This window comes from Vulpes vulpes, chromosome 6 (assembly GCF_048418805.1).
Source record: "Vulpes vulpes isolate BD-2025 chromosome 6, VulVul3, whole genome shotgun sequence".
NCBI lineage: Eukaryota > Metazoa > Chordata > Mammalia > Carnivora > Canidae > Vulpes > Vulpes vulpes.
The window spans coordinates 48,572,725-48,598,436 of record NC_132785.1 but is presented as its reverse complement, the minus strand read 5'-3'; the positions used below and the strand labels follow the sequence as shown (position 1 = coordinate 48,598,436).

Genomic DNA, 25,712 nt, shown 5'->3' with positions numbered 1-25,712 from the left:
ATTGGAAGGGGCCAGAGTAGAATCAGGGAGCCCTGATGGGGAAATTACACTGGTTTGGAGAGATGCTTCTCAAGCTTCCATGTACATGCAAATCACCAGGGGTTCTTAGTGAATCCCCAGGTGAATATGATGCTCCTGATGATCATGGGCTACACTTGAGTAGCAAGGTTCAGATTAGGGCAGTAATAGCACTGATGGAAAAAATGGATGGATACCCAAGGAATTTAGAGGACAGGTTTATAGGACTAGCTGATTAATCAGGAGATGGAAGGGTCAAGGATGAGTCTCATGTATTTGAGCAAGTGGCTTTGTGTGGTTTAATTATTTGGTGTTAAGAACACTGGAAGAGGACCAAGTCTATGGGGGCAGATCTTGACCTTGGAAAACAAACAAATGGAGATGGCAGGATTTACAAGTCTTGAGCTCAAAAGAGAAGGCTAGAGATATAACTTTAGGAGTCATCAGGATACCTAGACAGTATAATGGACCCAAAGGAGTAAAGAGGAGTAAGGATGAGGAGACCTGGAGCTTCTAGTATTTAAAGGTTTGGTGAAGTAGATTGAGCCTGTTGGGAAGAGGAAGACAGAGAACCCTAAAACGTGAGAGGAAACCAGGAGTGTGTGATACAGATGCCAATAGAAGAAAACGCTGCAAGAAGGCAGCATAGTCAACCACACCAGCTGCATTTTATTTTTTATTTAATTTAATTTATTTTTTTAAAGATTTTATTTATTCATGAGAGACAGGGAGAGAGAGAGAGAGAGAGACAGAGAGAGAGACAGAGAGAGAGGCAGAGACACAGGCAGAGGGAGAAGCAGGCTCCATGCAGGGAGCCTGATGTGGGACTCGATCCCAGGACTCCAGGATCACGCATTGGGCCGAAGGTAGGTGTTAAACCGCTGAACCACCCAGGGATCCCCAGCTGAATTTTATTTTATGAAAAATAAAAGACTGCAAATTGCCCATGAGCTACAAATGCCTCCCTAGGTCACTGGTGAATTTAGCACAGTCTGCAGAGTTGAGGGGGTACATAGATTGGAGGGATCTGAGAGGGGAGAATAAAGCAAGGAAAGAAGACACACTTTCATCAAGGTTGTGGAGGGAAAGAAATGGTTGGAATGGTAGTAGGGCAATGTGTGGTAATGAGGGAAGTTTATCTTTTATCCTTCAAAATAGAAAAGACAAACATGTTTAAATGTTGATGGGAAAGACCGAGTCAAAAGGGGAGACCAAAGATCCAGAAATGGTGGTGACGCAGAAGCAGCATGAGGTCCTTGAAAACAGAGGGGGTTGGAGGAAATGGATTTAGATGCAAGGAAGGACCTGTGCTTTTGCATTGTATTGCCTTGTATTGTAGCAAGAAGAGAGGATCAGGGCCAAAGTTAATAGGTTTGTAGACGTGGAGGTGAGATATTAGACATCTCTCATCCCAGAGGTCCTGTTCTTGGCAAAGCAGGAGAGAGGGTCAACTGCTAAGAGCAATAGGGCAGAAGTAGGGTGCTGGGCTGTAAGGATAATGGGAAGAATGACCATTCAGGTGATCTTCCAGCTGAAGACCTAAACAAGACAGGTGATCTTACATCTACAGCTGGTCTGCCCCAGTGTTATTTCGAACAGGTGCTCAGCTTCTCAGGTATAAGAAAGCAGGTGGGCATTTGGTCCATCAAGTGTTGGCCATTTGCTGAGTCAATGTGTAAGAAAAGTCCAAACAGAAGTAGAGTTTGGTTAAAGCTAGTGAAACGAAAGTTCTCTAGGCAATAGTGTCTGGTACCCAGTAGGTTTACAGGAATTGTACTCATTATTACAGGAGAAGGGAGTTCCCAGCCTCCCCGCAGCCCTCCCCCCTCCTACAAGACCACCCCCACTTACATTTTCCCCCCAAGATATTTGTACAAAATATGGAGATGCTTTTGGAAGTAGGTGTGATATTTATTTTATATAGTTATGTATATATAGTTATATATATTTATATATGGTTTATATAGTTATAGTTTTCAGTTATTTTATGTGTCCCCACTGCATTATTATCTAGGTGAGAATGTAGAGTCTCAGAAATTAGGTTTTTTGTTCAGTTGTTCAGCTTACCACTGGAATAACATTTGGTGTAGCTAATTCTGAGTTTCAACAAATGATACCACTTAAGGAAAGTAATCATCTGATGAGCCACAGTATGTAATTTATTATAATCATAATAATTTTTAAAGATTCCTTATTGAGAAAATCACATTTTTCTAAATACAGTGGCACTTAAGGTCTATTTTCCCTTTAAAGTGGTTTATTACTGTTACTAGTCTGTAAGGCTTGCATTTGGTCTGCTAGCTGAAAATTAAAAGTTTCTACGGAAGAAGTAGATTTCAACACAAAGGTCCCATTATGAATAAGTAGTGACAAAATCAGAAACATGTTTCAGTATAAAGAATTAGGAAGTTGGACAAATAATGCTGCCTCTTTTAAGAATGAGTGTCTTCATCTGTAAAGCAAGGAAATTAGAAAATATGATTCCAACAGAGTCTATGATTGTACTATCCAAATGGTAGCAACTACCCACATGTGGTTACTTAAATTTAAATTCATTAAATTAAATAAAAATTCAGCTTCTTGGTCACACTTGCCACATTTCAAGTATTCAATAGCCATATGCAGCTAGTAGCTACTCTACTAGACAGCATGGATATAGAACATTTTCATCACTGCAGAAAGTTCTCTTGGACAATTCTGGTCTATAATTCCAGTTTTAGTACAGTTGCAACAAAGGGAAAATGTTAAGATGCTTCCATAAGTCATCATGTTGTAATTTTGCACTTAATCATAGTAGACAACATTTTTAGAATATACCTACATCTCACCAGGCCCAATGGATCAGGGGTAAACTAAGGAAAGGTGCACTTAGTGCAATGAAATATTCTCCAGGTAATGGAGAGAAAATACATTCTAGATCTCTCTAGGCTTCCTTCCCTCCCTGCCCTTTTTCCTTCCTTTCCCATATTGTTTAGTAAGTGCCAAGACTTGAGCCGGCTATTGGGTATTAAGAGATAATTGAATCTGTCCTTTTGATCAGGGAGAAAAATAGTTGCTGACAATTCAATGTATTTGGTAAGAAATATGATAGAATAATCTTTGGGGTTCTCTGGAAGTCCATGGGAAGAGTACCTAACCCTAATTGAAGAGGCAAGGGAAAGCTTTCCAGGAAAGGTGATACTTAAGATTGGTGGTAAAAGATATGTATGAGTTACAATGGTGGTTCCCAGGCATAAATATTTTGGTTTGCCATTAATTATGACCCTGTTGAAATGCAACAATTGAAAGAAAGAGCAATTTGAACAAAATAAGAAATAGTTCATGAAATTATTAGCATTACAAACTCTGTGGTATGCATAATTTGCAAAGTCACTGTCAAAATGTGAGAATGGTTCTTTTTATCCATTCTGAAGGGTTACTTGCCTCAGTCTTTTTAGTTGCTTCTGCCTTTGACTAAAACGAACTCTGAGCTGCTTCTGCTAATGTGGTCCTATATTCCTCCTCAACTGTATTTCTCAAGACTACCACCATTTCAAAAAATGTTGCTTCTCAAATCTCTTAGTTTCTCAGAGCAAAATCTTTGGAGTTATTCTTGATTGTTGTATTTTCCCTCACACTTCACATCTCTTCCTTCAGATTCCATTGATCTTTGTCTTCAAAATATATTCAGAATTCTATCCCTTTCCCTAGGTCCCCTAATACCTCTGTGGTCCAAGCCACCATCACTTCCTGAGTAGAGAAGAGCAAGAGATTTCTCATAGTCTTTTTCTAAGGTTGTCTTTTTACTATCAATTCTCCACACAGGGGACGCCCGGGTGGCTCAGTGGTTTGGCGCCTGCCTTCGGCTCAGGGCATGATCCCGGAGACCCAGGATCAAGTCCCACATCAGGCTCCCTGCATGGAGCCTGCTTCTCTCTCTCTCCTTCCCCTCTGCCTGTGTCTCTGCCTCTCTCTCTGTATTTCTCATGAATAAATAAATAAAATCTTTAAAAAAAAATTCTCCACACAGCAGCCAGAGTAAAACATTTAGAATTTGTCAGATCACATCATGCTTCTGTTCAAATTCTTCAAAGCTTCCCATTTCAGAAAGATAAAGTTGAAAGTCCTCATCATGAACCACAAGTCCTACATGATCTGCTCCAAGCTGCTTCATCCCTTATCGTTCTCTTGCCCACTGAGACTGCTCCAGCCACACTGCTTCCCTTGCTACTTCAGGGATGATCCAACCATACTCAGTCTTCTTGGAACTGCTCAGGTTGGAAAAACACACGGATCATTTCCTCACTTCCTTCGGGTGACTGTAAAAATGTCCCCAAACACAGAGGCTTTCCTTGTCTCTCCTATCTAAAATAGCTCACTCTGGGGGTGTCTGGCTGGCCCAGTTGGTAGAACATGTGACTCTTGATCTCAGGATTGTAAATTTGAGCTAGTGTTGGGTGTGGAGATTACTTTAAAATAGAATCTTTAAAACTGCTCACTCTGTACAACCATCTCCAGGATCATTCTTTATCCTTACTCTGCTTTGTTTTTCTTCAATGTACTTATCACCACTTGATGTGTTATATACTTGTTTGTTTACTAGAGTATAAACTCTGAGAGCATGGATTTTGTTATGCTTACTGCAATACCTCAGCCCCTTGATCAGAGTCTGACTGAGGCATGTGCATTTCATAACCGTTAATAAGTGAATAAAATTCACATTTTATCTATAATTATATGACCTCCATAGACTGTGAGTTCCTAATGATATGATTACATATTATTTCCAGCCACCAGCTCACTACCTAGAAGGTAAACTCACTATAAATGAAGTTCCTTAAATACACCTCCCTCATGTTGAAACTATAGGACCATAGACCCAAAGTGAATCTTAAGAGGTACTCTGGCTTATAGCCATGCCTTCAGGAGCTGAATACTTATTCTATTTTGAAAGGCCACCTGGGAAGAAGAATCCATTGTTTTCTCTGTTTAACAACTTTAGTTCCAGAACATTCTTTCTTAAAACAAATCTAAATCCCATTTGCTTTTATTCTGGGATTAGAAGAATTTTCATAAATAAAACTGGTCAGTTATATGTCAATTATATCTCAATTTTAAACAAAAACAACTGGTCAGTATTTCTTTGTTCTTCTTTTTCTCTCTTTTGTTTCCTTTTTCATGGGGAATCTATGATCATTGTAGAAAAGAAAAGAAAAAAATTATCCATACTATAGTGCTCAAAGATAACCTATATAAATAGCCTTTCATATTTACATGTGTGTATACACATGTTAATAAATATTTTATTGACATATATGTGGGAAAAAGTACACAGATCAAACCCAGCTTGACAAATAATTCAAAGTATAACACTAGTGTAACCACAATTCAGGTCAAGAAATAGCCCCCTCTTTCCCACAACTAATTATTATTCCTTTTATCCTCTCAAATTTAACCACTTTGGATGTCTATCGCTGTAGATTAATTCCATTTGTTTTTAAATTTCACATAAGTGGAATCAGTACTGTATGATGCAGTGTTCTTTTAATCTGCCTTCTTTTATTCAATTTCATGTTTTGAGCTTCAGTTTGTACACACACTGTACAAACACTGTGTTTGATCAGCTCTTAAACTCATCAAATTTTTAAGAATTTCAATTATAATTTTTATGTCTAGGATTTTCATTTGATTCCTTTTTTTATATATTAATTTATTTCTATTTGTTTATTTTTATTTTTTTTTATTTTTTATTTTTAGAGAGAAACAGAGAGCATGTGCATGCAAGTGGGATGGGGAAGAGCAGAAGGAGAGGGAAAGAGAATGTTAAGCAGGCTCCATGCCCAGCACTGAGATGGATGTGGGCCTCTATCTCAGGACGCTGAGATCATGACCTGAGCCAAAAATCAAGAGTCAGATGCTTAACCTACTGAGCCACCCAGGCATCCCCATTTGATTCTTTTTTATAATTGCCATTTTTTTTCTGGAAAATTCTCAACCTTGTCATTTAATTTCTTGAATATATCAGTCATATTTATTTTAATGTTCCTTCTGATTACTTAGATATCTCCTATGATCATGTTTGTATCATATAATTTTTCTCTTGGTCTTCCATCCTGTCTTGCCTTCCTGTATGCCTGGTTATATTTTGTAAGTTCTATTTCACTATGCCTGATTGTTTTTTATTGAGCACCATACATTGCTTATGAAAAAATGTTCAGATGGTTTGAGACTCTAGATGATGGTATCTTCCTCCAGAAAGGATTAAGATTTACTTCTGACATAGCACTAGGCTAGGACAGATTGTCTTAATCTAATTTATTGAGCTGATTTGAAGCTAGATTTACTCCTTGAGATTTAGTCTATTTATTTTTTATTTTTTTAAAGTAGGCTCCATGCCCACTTGGAGCCCAATGCAGGGCTTGAACTTACGACCCTGAGATCAAGACCTGAGCTGAGATCAAGAGTCACACACTTAACTGACTGAGCTACCCAGGAGCCCTGAAAGTTAGTCTATTTCTGATTCACCTTCATTTTTAGTATTATAGTGCTTTGTGTTCCCAATCAAAAGTCTGGGTTATTTGTCAGAACTTTTCTTCCTTAGCACTGAAATCCCAACTTTGCTTACCTGAGCCTGTGGAAGCACCAACCCTCTGTTTCATTCTTTTGCCACTCAGTGGTTTCTTTCAAATTAGCAATTACCTCAAGGAGGAGAGCAGCTCCCCATGCCAAGTCCACCTCTTGTGGCTTCCCTCTCTTCTGGATCTTGGCTCCACAAATTTCATTGCTAACTCTCTGATAACTTCAAACACACATTTTTTAAATTTATTAATTTGTCTATTAATTTATCTACTTTATCTGGCCATACTTAATGGCAATATTCTGAAATAATCTAGGTCAGAATTCAGCCATTGCCAGAAGCAAAAATTTACATATTCTCTAATGAAATATATTATTGCAATATACATGCATTCCTATAACTTGCTTTTCTCACTTACCCTTATATGAACCATGAATATCTTTAATAAGTATGTTATTATTAATTTACACAATAATTAAGATGGTATTTAGAAGTTATACAATTCTATGAGTGAATCATAATCTTTTAGCCAAACCCTTATAATTGGATACTTCAACTGCTTTTATTTTTTCTTTGTTATAAACAGCAATATGATGCTCATCTTCATATTACCTTTCTAAGTAGTTGTACTTATTTCTTCAGTATAACACCTTGAAATAAAAATATAATAGAACAAAGTATGAATGTTTTAAGGTTTTTGTTACATTACTAAAGTTCCCTCTAAGAAATTTATACCAACTTACATTTCCACCAGCAATGTGTAAGCCCATTTCCTTATATTTTTAAGCACTTTCTGAATAATAGAATTCTAATTTTTAAACTTACCTGTTTCTGACATGCATAAGCTAATTATTATGTGATTCATCCATAGCTCCATATCAGAAACACTCTTGGGATCACAAGGAAAAAAACTAAACTTGGATCCTGATCTTAAGGAGTTCATGATTCTTCATAGGTTTTTTTTTTTTTTTTTAATGATTTTATTTTTAAGTAATCTCTATACCCAGTGTGGGCTTGAACTCACAACCTCAAGATCAAGCGTTGCATGCTCCACCAACTGAGCTAGCCAGGTGCCCTTTTTCACAATTTTCATTGTAAAGGTCCATTGGTAATGTTCCCAGAAAGCCTGAATCTTCCATATAGAAACTTGCTTCCTTGTGTTCTCACCAATTATATTATGTATTTTGGACCCTGCCTTATCTTTAATTACAATTATATACTAAAGACTTATTTACAATACATGGTCCTTGGTCTCTTTCTGTCAGCTCTATGTGTCCACATAGTGTGACCACATTTTATTTTTCCTCCTTCGTGTACTTCCTAAACTTGTCCTGCTTGAGCTCTATTCAGTGGTCTGACCACTCACCCAACTTACCAAGGTCACACTCATCTAGATCAGGGTTCAACAAACTACTGGGCAGGGTGCCAATCTGGCTTACCAGCTGTGTTGGTAAGCAAAGTTTCTGCTCTGCTCACTTGAATGCATATTGTCTGTGACTACTTTGTTGATACAGCGGTGACGTTGAGTAGCTGTGATAGAGATCACGTGTTCCACAAACCTAAAATATTGACTCTCCTGCCCTTCCTGGGAAAAGTTTGCCAGTCCCTGATCCTTACAACTCTATAAGATCCTGAACTTAATAAGAAAGGTTTCTCCACTGCCCAAGTAAGCAGCTACTCTGAATAAACCTCCAATCCTCCAACACCAGTGGGCATAGGGCCCAGCCTGCTCAGGGTGACTTTATTTAGAGTACCACCACTCACAGAAAAACTGTCCTCTGTCTCAGGATTCTGATGGTATGATTTTGTCCCTCCCACTGCTCCAGCTAATCAGAATCCTCCCTATGAATTCTGTCAGATGTATCCTGAGCATGCTCCCTTTTACCTGGGCTCCTAAGCCAATGAGATGACGGAGGCCTAAGGCTGACATAATCATCCTGCTCTCCTAGAAAAGAGCCTATCTGGCAGGTAATGCAAGCAGGAGCCAATGTACCCAAATATCAAGATACACAGAGTCCTAATTACCTTCTTTGAATCCCCAAATTGAGTTGCTAGTAGCTAGCTTTACCTTTTACAATTTTACTTTTTAAACTTGACATGACTAGCTTATAAATACTGGATTTCCCAGTTAAATGAGAGAGAAATTACTCTTTTTGTTTAAGTTCATTTTAACTGGGTTTCTGTTGTGTGAAACCAACAGAACCCAGACAAATATAAAACTGGACCCAGGAGTGGAAGGTGCAAATGAAAAATTGTCATGGGTAAGACAAATTGGAAGGCAGTGGGAATTCTTTTTTTGTTTGTTTTAAAAAGTATTTTAGGGATCCCTGGGTGGCTCAGCGGTTTAGCGCCTGCCTTTGGCCCAGGGTGCGATCCTGGAGTCCCGGGATCGAGTCCCACACCAGGCTCCCGGCATGGAGCCTGCTTCTCCCTCTGCCTGTGTCTCTGCCTCTTTCTCTCTCTCTCTATGTCTGTCATAAATAAATAAATAAATAAATAAATCTTAAAAAAAATATTTTATTTATTTATTCATGAGAGACACACAGAGACAGGCAGAGGGAAAAGCAGGCTCCTATGGGGAGCCGGATCCAGGGCTCGATCCTGGGACCCCAGGATCACACCCTGAGCCGAAGGCAGACACTCAACCACTAAGCTACCCAGGCATCCTGGCAGTGGGAGTTCTTGTACTGGTGAAGCTGGTGACCCCTACCTGATTGATGCTTGATTTGAAGTTGGCTGAATTACTACTTCTTTGTACTTAGGATAGGGATCATTTGTAGACCTTGGACATTATAGGTACTGAGGGTGAATATTCATGACATCCACATCTCCACAAAGAAGCCTAATGTTTATAAGGCACACCAGTCTGAACAGAAGAGGATGCTCCCAGCCAAAGGACACTGGCCTGGGGTTCTGGATATCTTGGCACTGCCCAATTGTCGGGGATCATGACATGAACTTTTGTCATAGTGGCGTGCCACAGCCCAACACTCAGGAAGCTCTTGGTATAAAAAGTCCAGAAAATGCAATTGAAAGGGTCAGATTCAAGGAACCTAACTCAACAGGTTCGTGGCTTTTGTCTCCTATTCAGTTTTCTTTTTTCTTTCTTTTTTTTTTTTTTTCCTATTCAGTTTTCAAGGCAATTATATCATTAGGGCAAACACAACCTGCGATTAAATTTGCTAAAATCATGGTTCCCAAACTCTGTCCCAAGGTGCCCTGAGTACTGCAGAGCATTCACAGGAGTACCACAGGATAGTTTACATTTTCTAGAAATACAGCAGTATTAAGCATCTGTCAGCCACCACACTGACAGGTGGTCCACAGTTTCAACATTAGATCATGCCACATTCTTTTCAATGATGTCATATATCAGCAGAGCAACTGCCTATATTTTGGCAGCTGCTATGATAAAAAATCAATGTGTAACAAGAATTGAAGAATTGAAGAAATATGTCCAATCTCATTCTAAGGCTTGATAAGTTGTAGTGTCCAACAGGACCTATGCATGTAACTTAGCGTGTAACTGTGATTACTTAAGAATTAAATTAATAATTTTCTTGTTTTTGATTAAAAAATTTTTTTAAGAGAGAGAGAGAGCACAAGCAGGAAGGGAAAGAGGAGGAGAGAGAATCTTAGGCTCCATACTCAACATGGAGCCCAACTCAGTCAGGGCTTGATCTGATGACCCTGAGATCATGACCTGAGTTGAAATCAAGAGTCAGATGCTTAACTGACTGAGCCACCCAGACACCCCTAGACTATTTTCTAATTTGCAGTGTTATTTTTTCAAAGGGCTACTAAGTTATTCAGACAGAAATACTTAATAAGTTGCTTGTACCTAGCTTCTTAGTTAATTGGACTGTTAGGTATTTCTTTTGGCTCAGAGTTGCTATGGAAAGTCACTGAGGTACTAAAGGTGCTGGGAATGAGAAAGTTTAGTATTTCTGTGCTTAAGATCATCCCCAGGACTTCAAATCCTCACCAGTAGGTGGGCTGCTAAAATAGTACACCCTCCAGAAGGGTCAGCCTCCACATGCTCCTCTCCAGTATGGCTGCAGAAGGCCACAGAATATGGAGAACCTTTCAAAGAACAGAGGCAAGTACTGTCCCAGTGGCTAACTCAGGCCCTCTCATCAAATCGCCTCACTTTCCGGGAAGGTATCATGTATATCATGGACTGATGATGACACCTGCTTATTTCCCCCCACCTTCTTTTCAGATGAGAGTTTTTAAGTTGGTTATCAGAATTTTTTTCCCACATTAAACACAATAAGGGTGCTAACATTTACCAGGTAGCTATACAGCAGGTTGCTGACCTGGGAAAAGCTTACATCCAGACTTGATAAAGAGGAATACATATTATCAAGCCTCCACTTGAACTTGCCTTGCTTTGGAGAAGGGATAAGTACATGAATGGTTATGCACGGGCTGGCTGTATTACATTGGGGAGGGGGGTGCACCAAAAAATTATAAATGGAAAAAGAGAACGTGTATACACGCGTGTGTGTGTGTGTCGGTGTATGTGAGCATGCACACATGCTGGGCAGCCAAGGGGGTGGAATGTATCAATCTGAACTAGACTGTTCCATCCCTGTGTTTTCTCGCCCTCTGGTCACAAGAACGTACATACACAAATTTGAATCCCTCTGCTAGCTTTGGTATATGACATTGCTAAGATGAAGTTACTGTCTTCTCTCTGGGATTACAAAGACATGTAGAGAGATTCTTAACGCCTCACCTAGAAAGCCCACATGAGGTGAGGGTAAGTAGAGGCTAGCAGGGAAGGCAGGAAGAGGAAGGCAGAGTTCTGATTTTATCACTGAACACATAAATCCTCCTGGATTTATCCAAGCTTCATTCAGGAAGCTTGGATTTCCATCACTGAGCTAAAATTTCCCTTTTGTGGTTGTAAAGATTTGAGCTAGGTTTCCATCACTTGTTGTTCAAAGGCCATGGACTAATAGTATCACGTAACATAGTTTCGTAGGAAAGCAAATAAAACTGGGCCGTAAAATCAAGGTATGAATTCATGCTTTTTTTCAGGTGAAACTTTGATGATAGGGTTGTGTGAGGTCAGTATTTTCTTTTTTTTTTTAAAGACTATTTATTTATTCATGAGACATACACACACACACACACACACACACACACACACACACACACAGGCAGAGACACAGGCAGAGGGAGAAGCAGGCTCCAGGCAGGAAGCCCGATGCGGGACTTGATGCGGGACTCGATTCTGGGACTCCAGGTTTACGCCTCTGGCCAAAGGCAGGCGCTAAACCCCTGAGCCACCCAGGGATCCCTGAGGTCAGTATTTTAATGAGGATTCTGAGCATAGGTGGTTGTGTGCCTTCTGGAACCAAAGTCTGCAACTCACAGGCACATTTTACCTTTGTGTGGTTGGTTATACAATGTTCCTTAAGCATGTAATTCCCTAGATCTCCTTGAAGGGAAAATTGAAATCACTTTCTACAATTTGTCTTCCTTGTCAGAAAACAGGGCCAAGGGCTTTTAAGAAGTGGAGCTACAGTTCTGAGACTGTGGGATGGATGACATCACCCTTCTGGAGATGATTTCATTTATGCCCTTTCTGGATAGGTCTGAAAGCAAAGCCAGCCTCAGGAGGGAGGGAAATCTACACACACAGCTCCATGAGTCTTTGTGTACTGAAGCCTTTATGAGCTGACTGGCAGGGTCAAGTGGCCACTATTCAGAGGGTGACAAGCTCTGTTAATTGGCTTTTTGCCAGGCAAAATTGCATATGAGAATTTTTCTAGTGAGCCTGTTCTAACACACCCTCCTAACACAGCCCACGCTTCCCTGGTGGGAGCCCCTAGTACTACCCTGCCAGGAATGTATAACAAAAAGCCCCTGCCTGGTGCAGTCTCAGCCCTCCTCCTCCTCCCTGCCACCCCCCCACCCCACCCCCCCCGTCGCTCCCCCATCCTGGTAAATTGCACATCCAAGTACAGTGATACTCAGAGGCAGGGGAGACACTAGAGAGAAAGAAAGATTTTATTAAAGTATAACCTTTTGGCTGAAATGAGTATTTATTACTTTTGAAGTACTCCCTGGAAAATACTCTGAACTCTTTTCTGGCAGATTCCACCACGTATTTCACGTAATTTCTCCTAATTGGAAATGGTTTACCAAGTGACTACATGCTTCTGTTCCCTACTTCTCCCCTCTGATGTCCATTGGTCAGAGACTAATTCTAGTTGCTATATGAGAAAAAGTTTAGGGCCTATGCCCACGGAAATATAAAGCCATGCCTATTAGCATAAATGTGAAATGTGAAGTGTGTAGAGTGGTCCACAGGCCTTGGGAGAGGAGAAAGGAAGCTCTCACTCGCGGAGCTGAGCCTGCAGGAACCAGATAAAGCAGGTCCCCAGAACTGCCTGCACAGTGAAATGGGTGTGTTAAGGGCTGACTGGTGCCCCACCCCCCATTCCTATGTTGAAATCTTGACCCTCAGCTTGTGACTGCTGTTGCAGACAGGGTCTATAAAGAGGTAATTAAATTAAAATGAAGCCATTAGGGTGAGCCCTAATCAAATATGGCAGATGTCCTAAAAAGAAATCAGGGCACACATGTATGTACACGCAGGGAAGATGATGTCCAGGTACAGGGAGAAGATGGCCATCCGCAAGCCAAGGAGAGAGGCCTCGGCCTTGGAATCAACCTTGCCAACACCTTGATCTCGGACTTCCAGCTTCCGTCGTGGTGAAGAAATAAGTTTCTGTAAAGCCACCCAGCCCATGGTACTTCATGGCAGGCCTGGCAGACAAATGCGGGGTACCGTCAGTCGCTGTGAGAGCTTGCTCTCTGAGCTCAATACCCACAGAATGAAACTTCCTTTGCACCAATGTAGCCGATCTCTTCCTGGGGCTCTAGCGTAGATTTTCTTGCTGTCATGTCATCCAACTGGCATGACTAGCCATGCTTCTTGATACCAATCTTAATAATCTGTCTTCCTCTTTTGTGTCTTCACCTGCTGAACATGTGTGGAAATTTGTCAAGCCTTCTGTTAGTTACTTATCCAAGCTACTCATATTTCTCTCTTTAAAGTTCACCATCTAAGTCCCTTTCTTTAATCTGTAAATTTAAATTGCTAATGTGCTACTTGTCTAGCTGCTCTTTAGAAAGTGGCATTTGGGGGTGTTTATCTTTTCAACTCAGAAGGAGAAGTGAAGGGACTGATTGTTGAATTCTTGTTTTCGGCTGCGCTCTTTGAGCTCTGCTGAGACTACTTACTGGCTTAGGGGGAGTCAATAACCAAGGGCTCTGTATTTTGAACGGCTCTATATAGGGGCATGGAAATGTCCTTTGTGGTCCTGAATATGTGTCAGAGCACAATTCATTGCCCAATTGTTATCCTTAAGTCAACACAAAAGACAAAGAGGGCCAGGGGATGAAAATAATTCCATGGGCTAGTAAGTATCTCCATGGAGACCAGCAAATGCATAATCTCTATGGAGACCCTCAAAATCTCTCCTTCTGAAATTACAATAGTATATGATCTCTTGTAATTATATGTTGAGGGTGGAGAGGAAGTGACAAGAGGAAGAGGATGAAAGGATAATCCTCTTCTTTCCTTAGTGGAAATTCAAGCTGTTGCAACTCTAAATTTAATTAATCATGTTACTGTAAGATTCTGACATTAGGATTCTGGAAGATTGTTTCTCTAGGATGGGATAAGAGGCACCTGAGGAGTGCCAGTGTTTATGGGCTCAACACTGACCCAGATGTCTGACATGTAGTTGGCATTCGAAGAATGTGTTAATGGATGAGTGGAGGCAATAAGCAATTGGGCAGGATCTTATCCTGGGCTCAGGCTGTGTCAATCATCTGCTCTGCTGAAACAAAGAGACAGAGGGCCACTGCCCCGGGAATACTAGGTAATGTCTGTATATGACCAAGTGAAACCAGGAACTCCTATTCGGCTCCTTCTTCTCTTGCAAGGAGAACTGTGCTCAGTGGTATAAATATGGTCAAAGAAGGAAATGAAGTTCGGTCACGGTGAGGCGATAGATAAATAGGGAAAATAATAGAGAAAAATGAACAGGGAAAGAGACCAGCTAATGAATGCAAGTCACTATTTCCAGATAAAGTTGCATCCCATTATAATCTACATGTTCTTGGCCTCAAAAGATTCTGGATATGAAGTGGAATTCTGGTTACTTTTTTTTTTTTTTAAAGATTTTATTTATTTATTCATGAGAGACACAGAGAGAGGGAGAAGACATAGAGACGTAGAGACCATAGGCAGAGGGAGAAGCAGGCTCCCTTTGGGGAGCCTCATATGGGGCTTGATCCCTGGGATCAGGATCTGAGCCAAAGGCAGACACTCAACCATTGAGCCACCCAGGTGCCCCTCTGGTTACTTTTTATAGGAGATTTTTATGGTCCAAGGCCAGCCTCTCCCACTCCCCTGGCTTATTCGTTGGAAATTAGTTCATGCAGTGTGGGCCCCATGAGTTTCCAAGGGTAATGCCTTACATCAGTGCCCAAATATTTCTGCCTACTTGTCTTGTTTCTTCCTCCTTATCTTGCTGCCATGTTACTGCCCTGACAGCTAACCCTAAAGAGTTTTATTATTTTTTAAAATTTTTTCCTAAAGAATTTTAGCATGATGATCTCTATTGGTTGATTACAGACTGAGAAAAAAATCATCTTTAATTCCAGGAATGGCCACTGCTAAATCTTGATATATATACTTCCAGGTTTTGCTCTGGTTATGCATATACATACATTATTTAAACATGCAAATTATATATTTAAATATAACTTCATATATATGAAGTGGCTTGAGGTCAGGCTACAAACATTTGTTTTGCACCGTGTTTTCTTCCTTTTAACAATGTGTAGTGAAAATCCTTTTCCGTGTTACTAAATATTGTAATACATCATCATTTTTAATGACTACGTAGTACTCACTGTATAAATATACTATCATTTACTTAACAAGCTGTTAAGTTTTTAATCTGTTCCTGGTTTTCCCACAATTATGGCTATCTCGGAACGGCTTCTTTTTGTATACATCCTTGAGAGCTTCTTAGTTGTGACCTTAGCAGACCTTACTGCAAGCAGACTTTCGGGGTTGAAGATTATGAACATTTTAAAGATTCATACTCTTGCTTGCGTTGCTGTTCATCTCTCTGTGTACCCATTTCTTAGGGACACAACACTGACACGAGATGGTGAGCTCTGAGGTATCAGGGTTCATGCTTTTCTTAACTTTGTGTTTGTCACATTCTCTTCACAGCGCTTGGGGGAGGCAGGGCTTCACGACTGAGTGAAGAGACTGTGCCAGCGTCGGTCCATAAAGGTATCTGAAGGCATCCGGGGCTTTGAAGAAAAACACTGCACATTTCCAAAGGGGAAAAGGGGACTAATTTTAGCACCCCACTCCTCATCTGATCTTGGGCACCAGAGCGAACAGAAATTCCAGGATACAGGGACATCTCAGGGTATAAACACTCCTTACCTCGCTGGAGGACTTTCAGAGTTTCCTCCAATTGTTTGTGATCTCTGGGGGGTTCACTTTCTGAATGTCCAACCTCGGGCAGCAGTGGTGCAATCCGGGCATTCGCGCTCTTGAATGAACGTCTGCTCCCAACAACCTGGGGGGCAGCAGGTCGGCGGCTGCCAGTGTCCAGGTAAAGTCAAACACATTCTGGAGCTTCTTTCCTTTGTAGTTGGGAGTAGAGGCGACTAAGAAGGTAGAGGCAGTACCGGTGCCCAGAGGGACCTGGCGCTTTCGCGGGCGGCCAGGGGCGAGAGGGCCGGGATGAGTCTAGACATGGTTTCCTCCGATTGTCTCGCCTTCCTCCGGGCCCAACACCCCCCGCCCCACCCCAGTTTTTCTTTTCTTTTGGGTGGACGCTCCCCCAGGGTCTGGAGCCCGGAGGTGGTGGGTTCAGCCCCTCGCCGCTCAGGTAAGCCTCAGCGCCTCGCATTCCAAGTGGGGCCGCTTCCACGCGGCAGAGCCCTGGGAGTCAGAGCCCGACCCCTCCCGCCGGTCTCCTCCCGGGGCTGGCGGTAACCTCACCCGCGCGCCGCAGCAGCTCCGCCCCGGTAGTTCTGACGGGCCCCGGGCGGAGGCCCCGCCGGGTACTGCCCCTCCCGAGGTCTCCCTGCCCCAGGCTCTGCCCTCGGGGGGCCGCCCGGGCCCCAAGTCCCCGCACGGATGGAGTGGGGAGGCCAGTGGGGTGCAGGAGGAAGATGGGGGCGCGCCCTCGGCGCCCACCCCGGGCGGGGACTTGGGGGGTGGGGGTGGGGGTGGGGTGGCGGGATGGGGGGCTGGGCAGGCGGCCGAGCCCCAGCGCCCGCTCGGTCCCCGGGGCGGAGGCCCCCGGCCCGCGCTCGGGCGGCCCCCGGGAGTTGCTGCGACCCCCGCCGGGCCCCCCGCCCCCCGCGCCCCGCGCCCGCGGCGGCACAGGCAGCTGCGGCCTAGGGCTCCGGGCGGCCGCCAGCCTCCTCCCCCTCCCGGAAGCGCGGGGCGGGGTCCCCGGCCGGGCCGCGGGGGCGGGGGCGGGCGCGGGCGCGGGGGGCGGGGGCGGGGGCCGGGCCGGGGCGGGGCGGGGCGCGCGGGGCTCGGCGCTCGCGGGCTCGGCGGGCTGTGCGCGCCCACTCGGCTCCAGGCGGCCAGCGCGCGGGCCAGGCCCCCGGCTCCCGGCTCCCGGCTCCCGGCTCCCGGCTCCAGCCGAGCGGCGGCGGCGGCGGCGGCGGCGGCAGCTCGGCGAGTCCCCGCGCTCCTCGCAGCTCCTCCCGGCGCCCCTCGCAGCTCCTCCCCGCGCCCCTCGCAGCTCCTCCCGGCGCCGTGCATGGCGGCGCGGCCCTTCGCCGGCCTCTGAGCCCGCCGCCCGGCCCGGGACCTGCCGGGGCTGGGGTGGCCGCAGACTCCGGCCGGCCCCGCGCGAGCCGGACTCGGGCTCGCCGGCCGCCCCCGCCGCCCCAGGGCTGCGCGCGGCCCGCGGGCCTCGTCGCCCGCGCGGATCGCCGCGGCCCGGCCGTCCCGTCCCAGGAAGTGGCCGTCCCGACCGCCATGGCTCACTCCCCGGTGCAGTCGGGCCTGCCCGGCATGCAGGTAGGCAGGAGCCGGGCCGCGGGGCGGGGGATGCGCGGGCCGGGGCGGAAGCGGGTACTCGCGGTGTAAACACGGCCCCCCCACGCCGCGCCTGCCGGGGTCGCGCCGGCCTCGGGCGCGGGGCCGGGGCCGGGGGGGCCGGGGGGGCCGGGGGGGCCGGGGCCTGGGGGCGCCGCGGAGGTCCGGCTGCGCTGGGGGAGCCGCCGCCGCGCCCCGCCCGCCGCCCGGGCGCCGCAGGCCCCGCCGGGTCCCCGGGAGAAGGGACGGGGCCGGTGCCCTCGGAGGCCCGGCCGCGGCCCTGGGCCCTGCGTGCGGGCGGGCGGCGCAGGCGAGGGGCTGGGGGGAGCCCCGGGCGCGGCCGGCGCGGAGGCGGGGCGGGGTGCGCGGTGCGGCCAGGTGCCCCCGCCGGCCCCGCTCCCGGCGCCTCGCCCCCGCCGAGCCTCCCGCCGCCGCCGCCGGGAGAGCGCGAGCCGGAGACCCCGGGCACGAGGACCCCCCGGACGGCCCAGCTGCCGCGGGCCTGGAGCCTTGCCCGCGCCCCGCGCCCCGCGCCCTGCCCAGTAAACCTCCCGCCCGTGCTCTGTGGCATCTTGGCCGCCCGGTGACTCGCTTTTGGAGGAGGGGAAAGTTCAAAGGAGCGTGCTAGCCTTCGAGTTTTTTTCGCCTTTGGGGACTGTTTTTTTTTTTTTTTTTTTTTTTAGCCCTTTGGAAAACAAAACCACTAGGCTCTGCTTTAGCTGTCATATTTGTAAGCGCACAAATGGTGGCAAAATAATTAGGGTTAAAGATCTCACGATACATTACAGTATGTCTTTAAAGTTTTGCTGTCCCAGTTTAGTTTAGCGAGTGAACATAAAGAGCTTTAAAAAAAAAAAAAGCCAACCACGGTATCCAAGTGGGTTATTTGTTATTTTACAGACATCAGCGGGCCGCTTTTTTTTTTTTTTTTTTTTTTTTTGACTTCTTCCCTTTGCTCTTTAGGACTGAGAAGTGCAGTGTTTGGACCTAGCATCTTAGGGGCTGAGACTTGAATCTGCCCTCTTCCTAGGCAGATCATACCTCCCCCCTCTTTTAAAAATTTTTTTTAAATAAAGATTTTATTTATTTATTCATGAGAGAGAGAGAGAGAGGCAGAGACACAGAAAGAGGGAGAAGCAGGCTCCATGCAGGGAGCCCAACATGGGACTCGATCCCGGGACTCTGGGATCACACCCTGGGCCAAAGGCAGAGGCTCAACCACTGAGCCACCCAGGGATCCCCATTACCCCCCTTCCCCTTTAACCATTAAAAGAAAGCTGGATTTCATTATTCAGGTTTGAAATCTAGAAAAGTAGGAACACAAAGCTGCCAGAATTTAAACAGATTTTTTTTTTTTTTTTTAAGGAGTAACAAAGTTCGTATCTTAAGAGTGTACTTGAAGAAAACTGTCCTTGAGCTTTTAAACTCCACAAACATTTAAAATCTAAGCTTCTGCGGACTGCTAGGTAAAAATTAGATGTGGTTTCTCGGTATTTCCTAAAGTTCGTGCTTCACTTTGGTTTGAATCAAGAGGCAGGAAGGCAGGGTGAACTGGGTGAAGAATTAGTCCTGACCAGTAGAGCAAGAAGGACCTCTCGAGTTAACATTTTTTTTTTTTTTCATCAGTATTTCCTTTAGACTGACTTATCCTGTGTTAATCAGGTTGTAATCTAGTACAGATGCCTCACTTAGAGTTTGTGGTGGAGGTATCAGGCCTTTGTGGAAAGCGAATCAATTTGAAGAGGTACTTTAAAGCCCTGCTGGCTGGTGCCCTGAAGTCAGTATCAGATGGTTACCTGGTGGGGTCTGTTCTCAACATTTTTTTGTCCTCACTTTTTTTTTTTTTTTGCTGTTGTTGTTGTCAAAAGAGTGGGCCAAAGTCTTGGGAAGAGAAGGTAAGTTTCTGTTTCAAGGGAACTGTTTTTGTTTGGTTGAGAGCATCAGATTTTCAGCTGTCACCGTGTTGGGTGTGTGTGCAAAAGGTGGCTTTGACCACTCCTGTATTTATTTATTATTATTATTTTTTTAAAATTTTTATTTATTTATGATAGGCACACAGTGAGAGAGAGAGAGAGGCAGAGACACAGGCAGAGGGAGAAGCAGGCTCCATGCACCAGGAGCCCGACGTGGGATTCGATCCCAGGTCTCCAGGATTGCGCCCTGGGCCAAAGGCAGGCACTAAACCACTGTGCCACCCAGGGATCCCCACCACTCCTGTATTTAAATGCATCTACAGACTGTGTAATTGTTTTTAATGTGCCATTTGGGGAAGAACATTCCTTTCCTCTCCCTTCTCCCAAAAAGAAAAACAAGCATATTTATTTTTCTACTTTGAATTAGCAGTTGCTACTGCCCCAGGAAGCTTTCCTCAAAGTCGTTGTGGATTAAATGAAAGGCACACCTGCTTTTGACTGTTCTCTAGGATAAAACAAGGGAGAAGCGCTAACCCTTCTGTATCCTGTCCTGATACCTCTCCCCCCTTGTTCTCCCCCTTTTCCCATCTCTCATCTTCTGAACAGGGTTTACAAGGAATTGGATTAAAAAATTCAGGAAGAGTGGATTCAGACAGCCTGAATTTACTTGAATTACTTGAATTTACTGAATTACTTGGAGTAAACCTGGAAGGACATTTTAGTATAAACGCTATTTTTTGTTGTCTTGCAAATCATTTTTATCTCTAGATTTTTATTGGTGCCTCTGGAGGCATAGGTGTTAATTATGCCGTCTTCTAGATGTGGAAGCCAGCAGAGACTAATTGAAACTGACCAAGGAGAGAGTGTGAGCTGGCAAGTGTGATATGAAACCAGAACTTTCCTGTCTCCCAGACTATACTTCTACTCATCATGCTGTACTGTTGCTTTATTATTAACTTTGCACACGTTAAAGTTTTTTTTTTTTCATTCCAGTTTGGGTTTGCTGAAGAAATACGAGAAATTAGGAATATGAAATTAGTCAGGAACTGTTATTGAACACTTATGGCCCGTCCTAGGTGAGGGGTTGAGGACTACATCCAAATGAGTTAATATTTGTGATGAATGTTTAAAGGAGGTTGTCAGGGGTTCTTTCCCTTTTTACCTCCCACATCCCAGTTTCCTATTAGCATGGGGGAGAAAATAAAAAAATCACAAACTGAATGTAGTAACTACAAATAAAGAAGTTAGGTTGGTTTGTGGATGTATGTACTCCCTGTCCTTGAACATTTGTTGTTTCAATCAGTTTAATTCAGATTTGAAGAAAAGCTTCATTTGGTGAAGATTCAGATTTTGGTTTCTAAGTTTCTTACCGATTTTTATCAGTCATATCTAAGCTTCAAGCTTTTTTGGTATGTGACCCATGTAAGGAGTATATTTTACATCAAGATATGAAACCAAAGTTTTGGGAGACAGCCCTCATCCTTACTACTTGTGATGTCTTGCCATTGTGTGATGCAGTTTATTTAAAAAAAAAAAAAAAGCTAGTTACAACACTAAATTTATTTTCATAGCTGATTGGTTTGCCCCAAGTTTGAAAAATACTGAATATGGTGTGTCACATGTGTTGGAGAGCAGAGTTAACTTAGCACGTTTTGAGGATGTTGTTAATTTAGGATATTTTTCTATTTGAAAGTACAGACGGTTTAAAGGAATAGCTGGAGAGTTTAGTTTCTACTTGGTAACGTCATCCTGGCGCCTCCCGCCCCCCCATTGTTGTAGTTGGTTGGAGAGAAACCTTTGCTGAGAATGCTCCTTTAAGTTGGGGTAGCGGGAAGGACATTGAACAGTCAGTTTGGACCTGTTGGGAGCTTTCCTCAAGTGCTCCTGGTTACCCTGGGTGTGCACTGGAAATCTGGGAAATGAAGGCAAACAGAAGGACAGCTGCATTTAATTGTGGCTTCAGTGCTCTTGCATTTTTTTTTTTTCTAGTTAGTGTGACATTTGCATAGCCCCCCCCCCCCCCCCCCCCCCCCGTTTCCATGGAAGAGGCCTCTGCTGGTTCAGCCTCTTGCCATCTGCACTGTTGGGGAAAGGCTGGTATGTTACAGTGTGTGGACAGTCAGGGTGTTTGTGAGATTGGGGTTCTGAGGGCACCTCGAGGGAAATGCTAGAGCGTGGAATGTGGGTGAGGGTCTCAGAACATTGGACGGGATGGGGAGCTCACATTCACACAACATGTTTTCACTTCAGAGTGTGGTGCCAGGACCTGTGAGAGGGCTGGCGGAGAACCTCCTCTGGCCTTGTGCTCAGGAAGTCAGCAGCCCGCCCGGGAGCCCATCTGGGTGGTCTGCCCACAAAGGTTCCAATGGCTGGAGTGCACAACAGAGGTGTGGGGTTGGCAAGTGGGTTCAGCATCCCAGAGCTGGAGAGGCAGGGGGGTCTGGGAAAGGGGGTCTGCACTCTGGCTGCTGGGGTGTGGGTGCTGTGTGTTGTGAGCTTCAGGAATCCTGCTTCCCTGCTGCAGGTAGAAGGAGTTGGATTCTGGGGGCATGCTGGCTGCCACTTGGAAGGCAGTGAGAGGAACCTCAGGCTGGGGAGAGTCGGTGTGCGCCAGACTGAGTGGTTGGAGGTTCAGGTGTCAGCAGGATAATCAAGGTGGACTTTTTTTATTTTTAAGTAATTTCTACCCAGCGTGGGGCTCCAGCTCAACCCCAAGATCGAGAGTTGCATGCTCCACCGACTGAGCCAGCCAGGCCCCCCTCAAGGTAGACTTTATAGCAAGATTGACTTCAAACCTTGGTAATTTGAACTCTCTGTTAACATTTAATAGTATTTTTTTACAGTCTCCCATCACCCCTGCTTTTGACCCTTTTTGCTATTCTATGCTAAGAGTAATAAGGAAAATAAAGGCATGGTGTACTTTTAGTTGTCTAACTATGTCTTTTAAATATCCATTTCAGTATTTCATATTCCCTCTTTTCCTCTGTCACCAAAATTTAACTATGTTAATAATTGGTTTGGCTTAAAAGCAGATTTGGGAGGGGGGCAGTATTGTAAGAAGATCTTTAAAAATTAAAAATATAACATGGAGGAGTCTAGGATATTTTGGTTGTAATCTCAGGTATGGGAATATTCCTGGCAGTATTTCAGGTAGAGCCAAATGACCTTCCAGTAGAAATTGGTCAGGTTAGATTTTTCTCAGCTGCTGATATAGCAGTGTCCCGTCAGAGTAGTTAAGGGCAAGTGGCAGCCATCCTTGCCTTCTTGTTCCTGTATGTAATATAACTTTTGTGTTCCTCTTGGAGCTGTTGTAATGCGCAGAGCTGAGCTTGCTTACTGGATGCGGGTTGACATTGCCTTTCAGTTGAATGGTATTTCTAGGACCTTGGTACAAGATGTAGTGTAGGGAGGGAGGGAGTAACTGAAGAAATGAGCCTTTTGGCACTTGCTGCTTCTTTCTAGAGTATTTTTACAGACTCGCTGAGGCCAGGGTCAAGGAGCCAGAGGATCTCTTGAGAAACATGCCACTTGGCGCTCCGTGGGTGCCATTTCCCAGTGATTCAGAGCTGCCTGTTTGGGAATTCTGTACCTGCAGGAAACAGACCACACCCAACACAACCCTTTTGTGGCTTTTTTTATGCTTTAGTTCAACACTGTTATCATTAATGGAACCTCGCAGCAGGAGTGAGTGCAGGAACTAGAGGTTGCACTCTGTTACCCTTCTGTGGCTGTTGAGGGTCAGCTGCTGTCCTTGGACCCGTCAGTTCCCATAATTCATGTTTTTGCGGTACAGTGTTTAAAACTCCTAGTGCTGGGGACCCCTGGATGGCTCAGTGGTTTAGTGCCTGCCTTCGGCCCAGGGCGTGGTCCTGTAGTCCCGGGATCCAGTCCCACATCAGGCTCCCTGCGTGGAGCCTGCTTCTCCCTCTGCCTGTGTCTCTGCCTCTCTCTGTGTCTCTCTGTCTCTCATGAATAAATAAATAAAATCTTAAAAAAAAAATTAAACTCCTAGTGCCAGGTGCTTTGAGAAAAAGAAAAACATGGCCAATATAACACCTGGCTCCTGGAGTGAGTATGGAGTCTCCTAATCCTAAATGGCTCCCTGGTTTCCAAGGTTCAGATTAATAAAAAATAAAACAAGTCGTACCTTTGCTTGCCACAAAGTATACAAACAGCCCAGATTGTGGATTACAAAGGCACCATTTTGTGCATACCCCTGGGAACAGCATTGTTGACTTTAGAGACCTTCCATTATGTTTTCTTGAGGGTGGTTATGTTTTCTTGAGGGTTCATGGTCAGTACAAGGAACCTTATCTGTGCAGCGCTCATTGGTATCTGAATAAATTGTGGGAACATTTTGAGTTTTATATTAATGGTTACGAAATATGTAGTGGGTGTTTATCTTCCTATTATTTTAAGCTTCTTCCTATTTTTAAAAAGATTTTTAGGCCCTGAGATTTGAAAGGACCATATAGGTCCAGATTCTTTGTTTTACTTTTAATTATTTAGGATTTTTGTTTAGTTTTTATTTAAAAGTTGTTTTTATTTAAACACATGATTTAAAGGGTCATATGGCCTTGTAAGGTTTGTTTGGAAGGATAGCAGTGACTTGCCCTTTGCCTCTTATGTCCTCCCCAAAGGCAGCTCCTTTGGTCTCTCTAAGCTGATTGTTGTTATTTCCACTTTGTTTTTGAAGAAAATTTAAAAATGGCTACTTTTTTTTTCCCCTAGTTTGAGGCATTATTTGTGGACTTTGGACTCTGAAGATGGGGATTTAGTTGCCTCCTTCAGGCACATGGATCTCTCTTCTCTCTCCCCAGTAGAGTTGCATTGTAACTTTGGTTAGATTTAGGGTGACTAAAACCAGTATGCCTAGCCCACCCTTTAGCAAACCCGGATTACTTTTCAAATTTTTTCTGAAAAAAAATTTTTAAAAAAATAATGTAATTATTGGGGCGCCTGGGTGGCTTAGTGGTTGAGTGTCTGCCTTTGGCTCAGGGTGTGATCCCGGGGTCTGAAATCGAGTCCCACATTGGGCTCCTGCAGAGAGCCTGCTTTTTCCCTCTGCCTGTGTCTCTGCCTCTCTCTGTGTGTCTCTCATGAATAAATAAATAAAATGTTTAAAAAAATTAATGTAATTGTTGGAGCACCTGGGTGGCTCAGTTAAGCATCTGCCTTCAGCTCATGTCATGATCTCTGGTCCTGGGATTGAGCCCTGTATTGGGCTCCCTGCTCAGTGGGGAGTATGCTTCTCCCTCTCCCTCTGCTGCTCCTCTGCTTGTGCTTTCTGGTGCGTGCTCTAGGGCGCGCTTTCTCTCTCTCTCTCTCTCTCTCTCTCTGTCAAATAAATAAATAAAATCTTAAAAAAAAATAATGTAATTGTCTTAGTTTGGGCTGCATAACAACATACCATACATAGACTGGGGGCTTAAACAATAAACATTTATTTCTCACAGTTCTGGAGCCTGGGAAGTCCAAGATCAAGGCTCTGGAAGATTCTGTGCCTGCTGAGGATACTCTTTCTGGGTCGTGGATGGTCTGCTTCTGGCTGTGTCTTCACCTGGCAGAAGGGTGAGGGAGTACTCTCTAGGCTTTCTAAGGGCACTTGTCCCGATCCTGAGGGCTCCACCTTCATGATCTAATCACCCCAAAGGCCTCATCTCCTAATACTATACTTTAGGGGACGACATACGAATTTTGGGAGGACATGGACATTCAGGCTGTATACAGCAATATTTATAGCTTATTCAACCACAAATTCGCCCAAGCTGTTGAAACCTTTTTGGAAGTTCAGGTAGAAGCAGACAGGCTATCCACATCACCTTTCTGGAGAAGTCTTCCTGCGAGCCTTCTGACCTGCTCCTGCGTGAACTGATAGTCTTCCTTATTTGGTGCTCTGCTCACAGCCTCTGTCATCTTTTGCCCTCATCCGTGGGATTCCTTGTGCTGCTCTGGCCCACCTGTTTTCATATTTCCCATCATTGTCTGGGTTCATACTGTTATGTTGGTGGAATATATTTTGCAGCGCCTTCCTACGAATAAGGTACACGGGAGATAGATTTTTTGAGTCTTGATATCTGAAAATTTTCTCTTCTTTTCCTCTTGATTAATA

General features: G+C 44.5%; 1 protein-coding gene across 2 annotated transcripts in view; it reads left to right on the top strand.

Moving 5' to 3' along the window:
- Nucleotides 1-16,227: 16,227 nt before the first annotated feature.
- The window catches only part of STK24 (serine/threonine kinase 24), a 122,610-nt gene continuing 113,125 nt past the window's right edge, over nt 16,228-25,712 (top strand). The window contains exon 1 of one of the 2 annotated variants that reach the window (XM_072760882.1): nt 16,228-16,518. Coding sequence is in view for 1 of the 2 variants with exons in the window: in XM_072760881.1 (XP_072616982.1) it covers nt 17,628-17,669 (42 nt within the window). In the remaining variant the exon portion in view is untranslated. Of the gene's footprint in view, nt 16,519-17,157; nt 17,670-25,712 lie in introns of those variants that run through there. The other variant, XM_072760881.1, reaches the window with a different exon arrangement.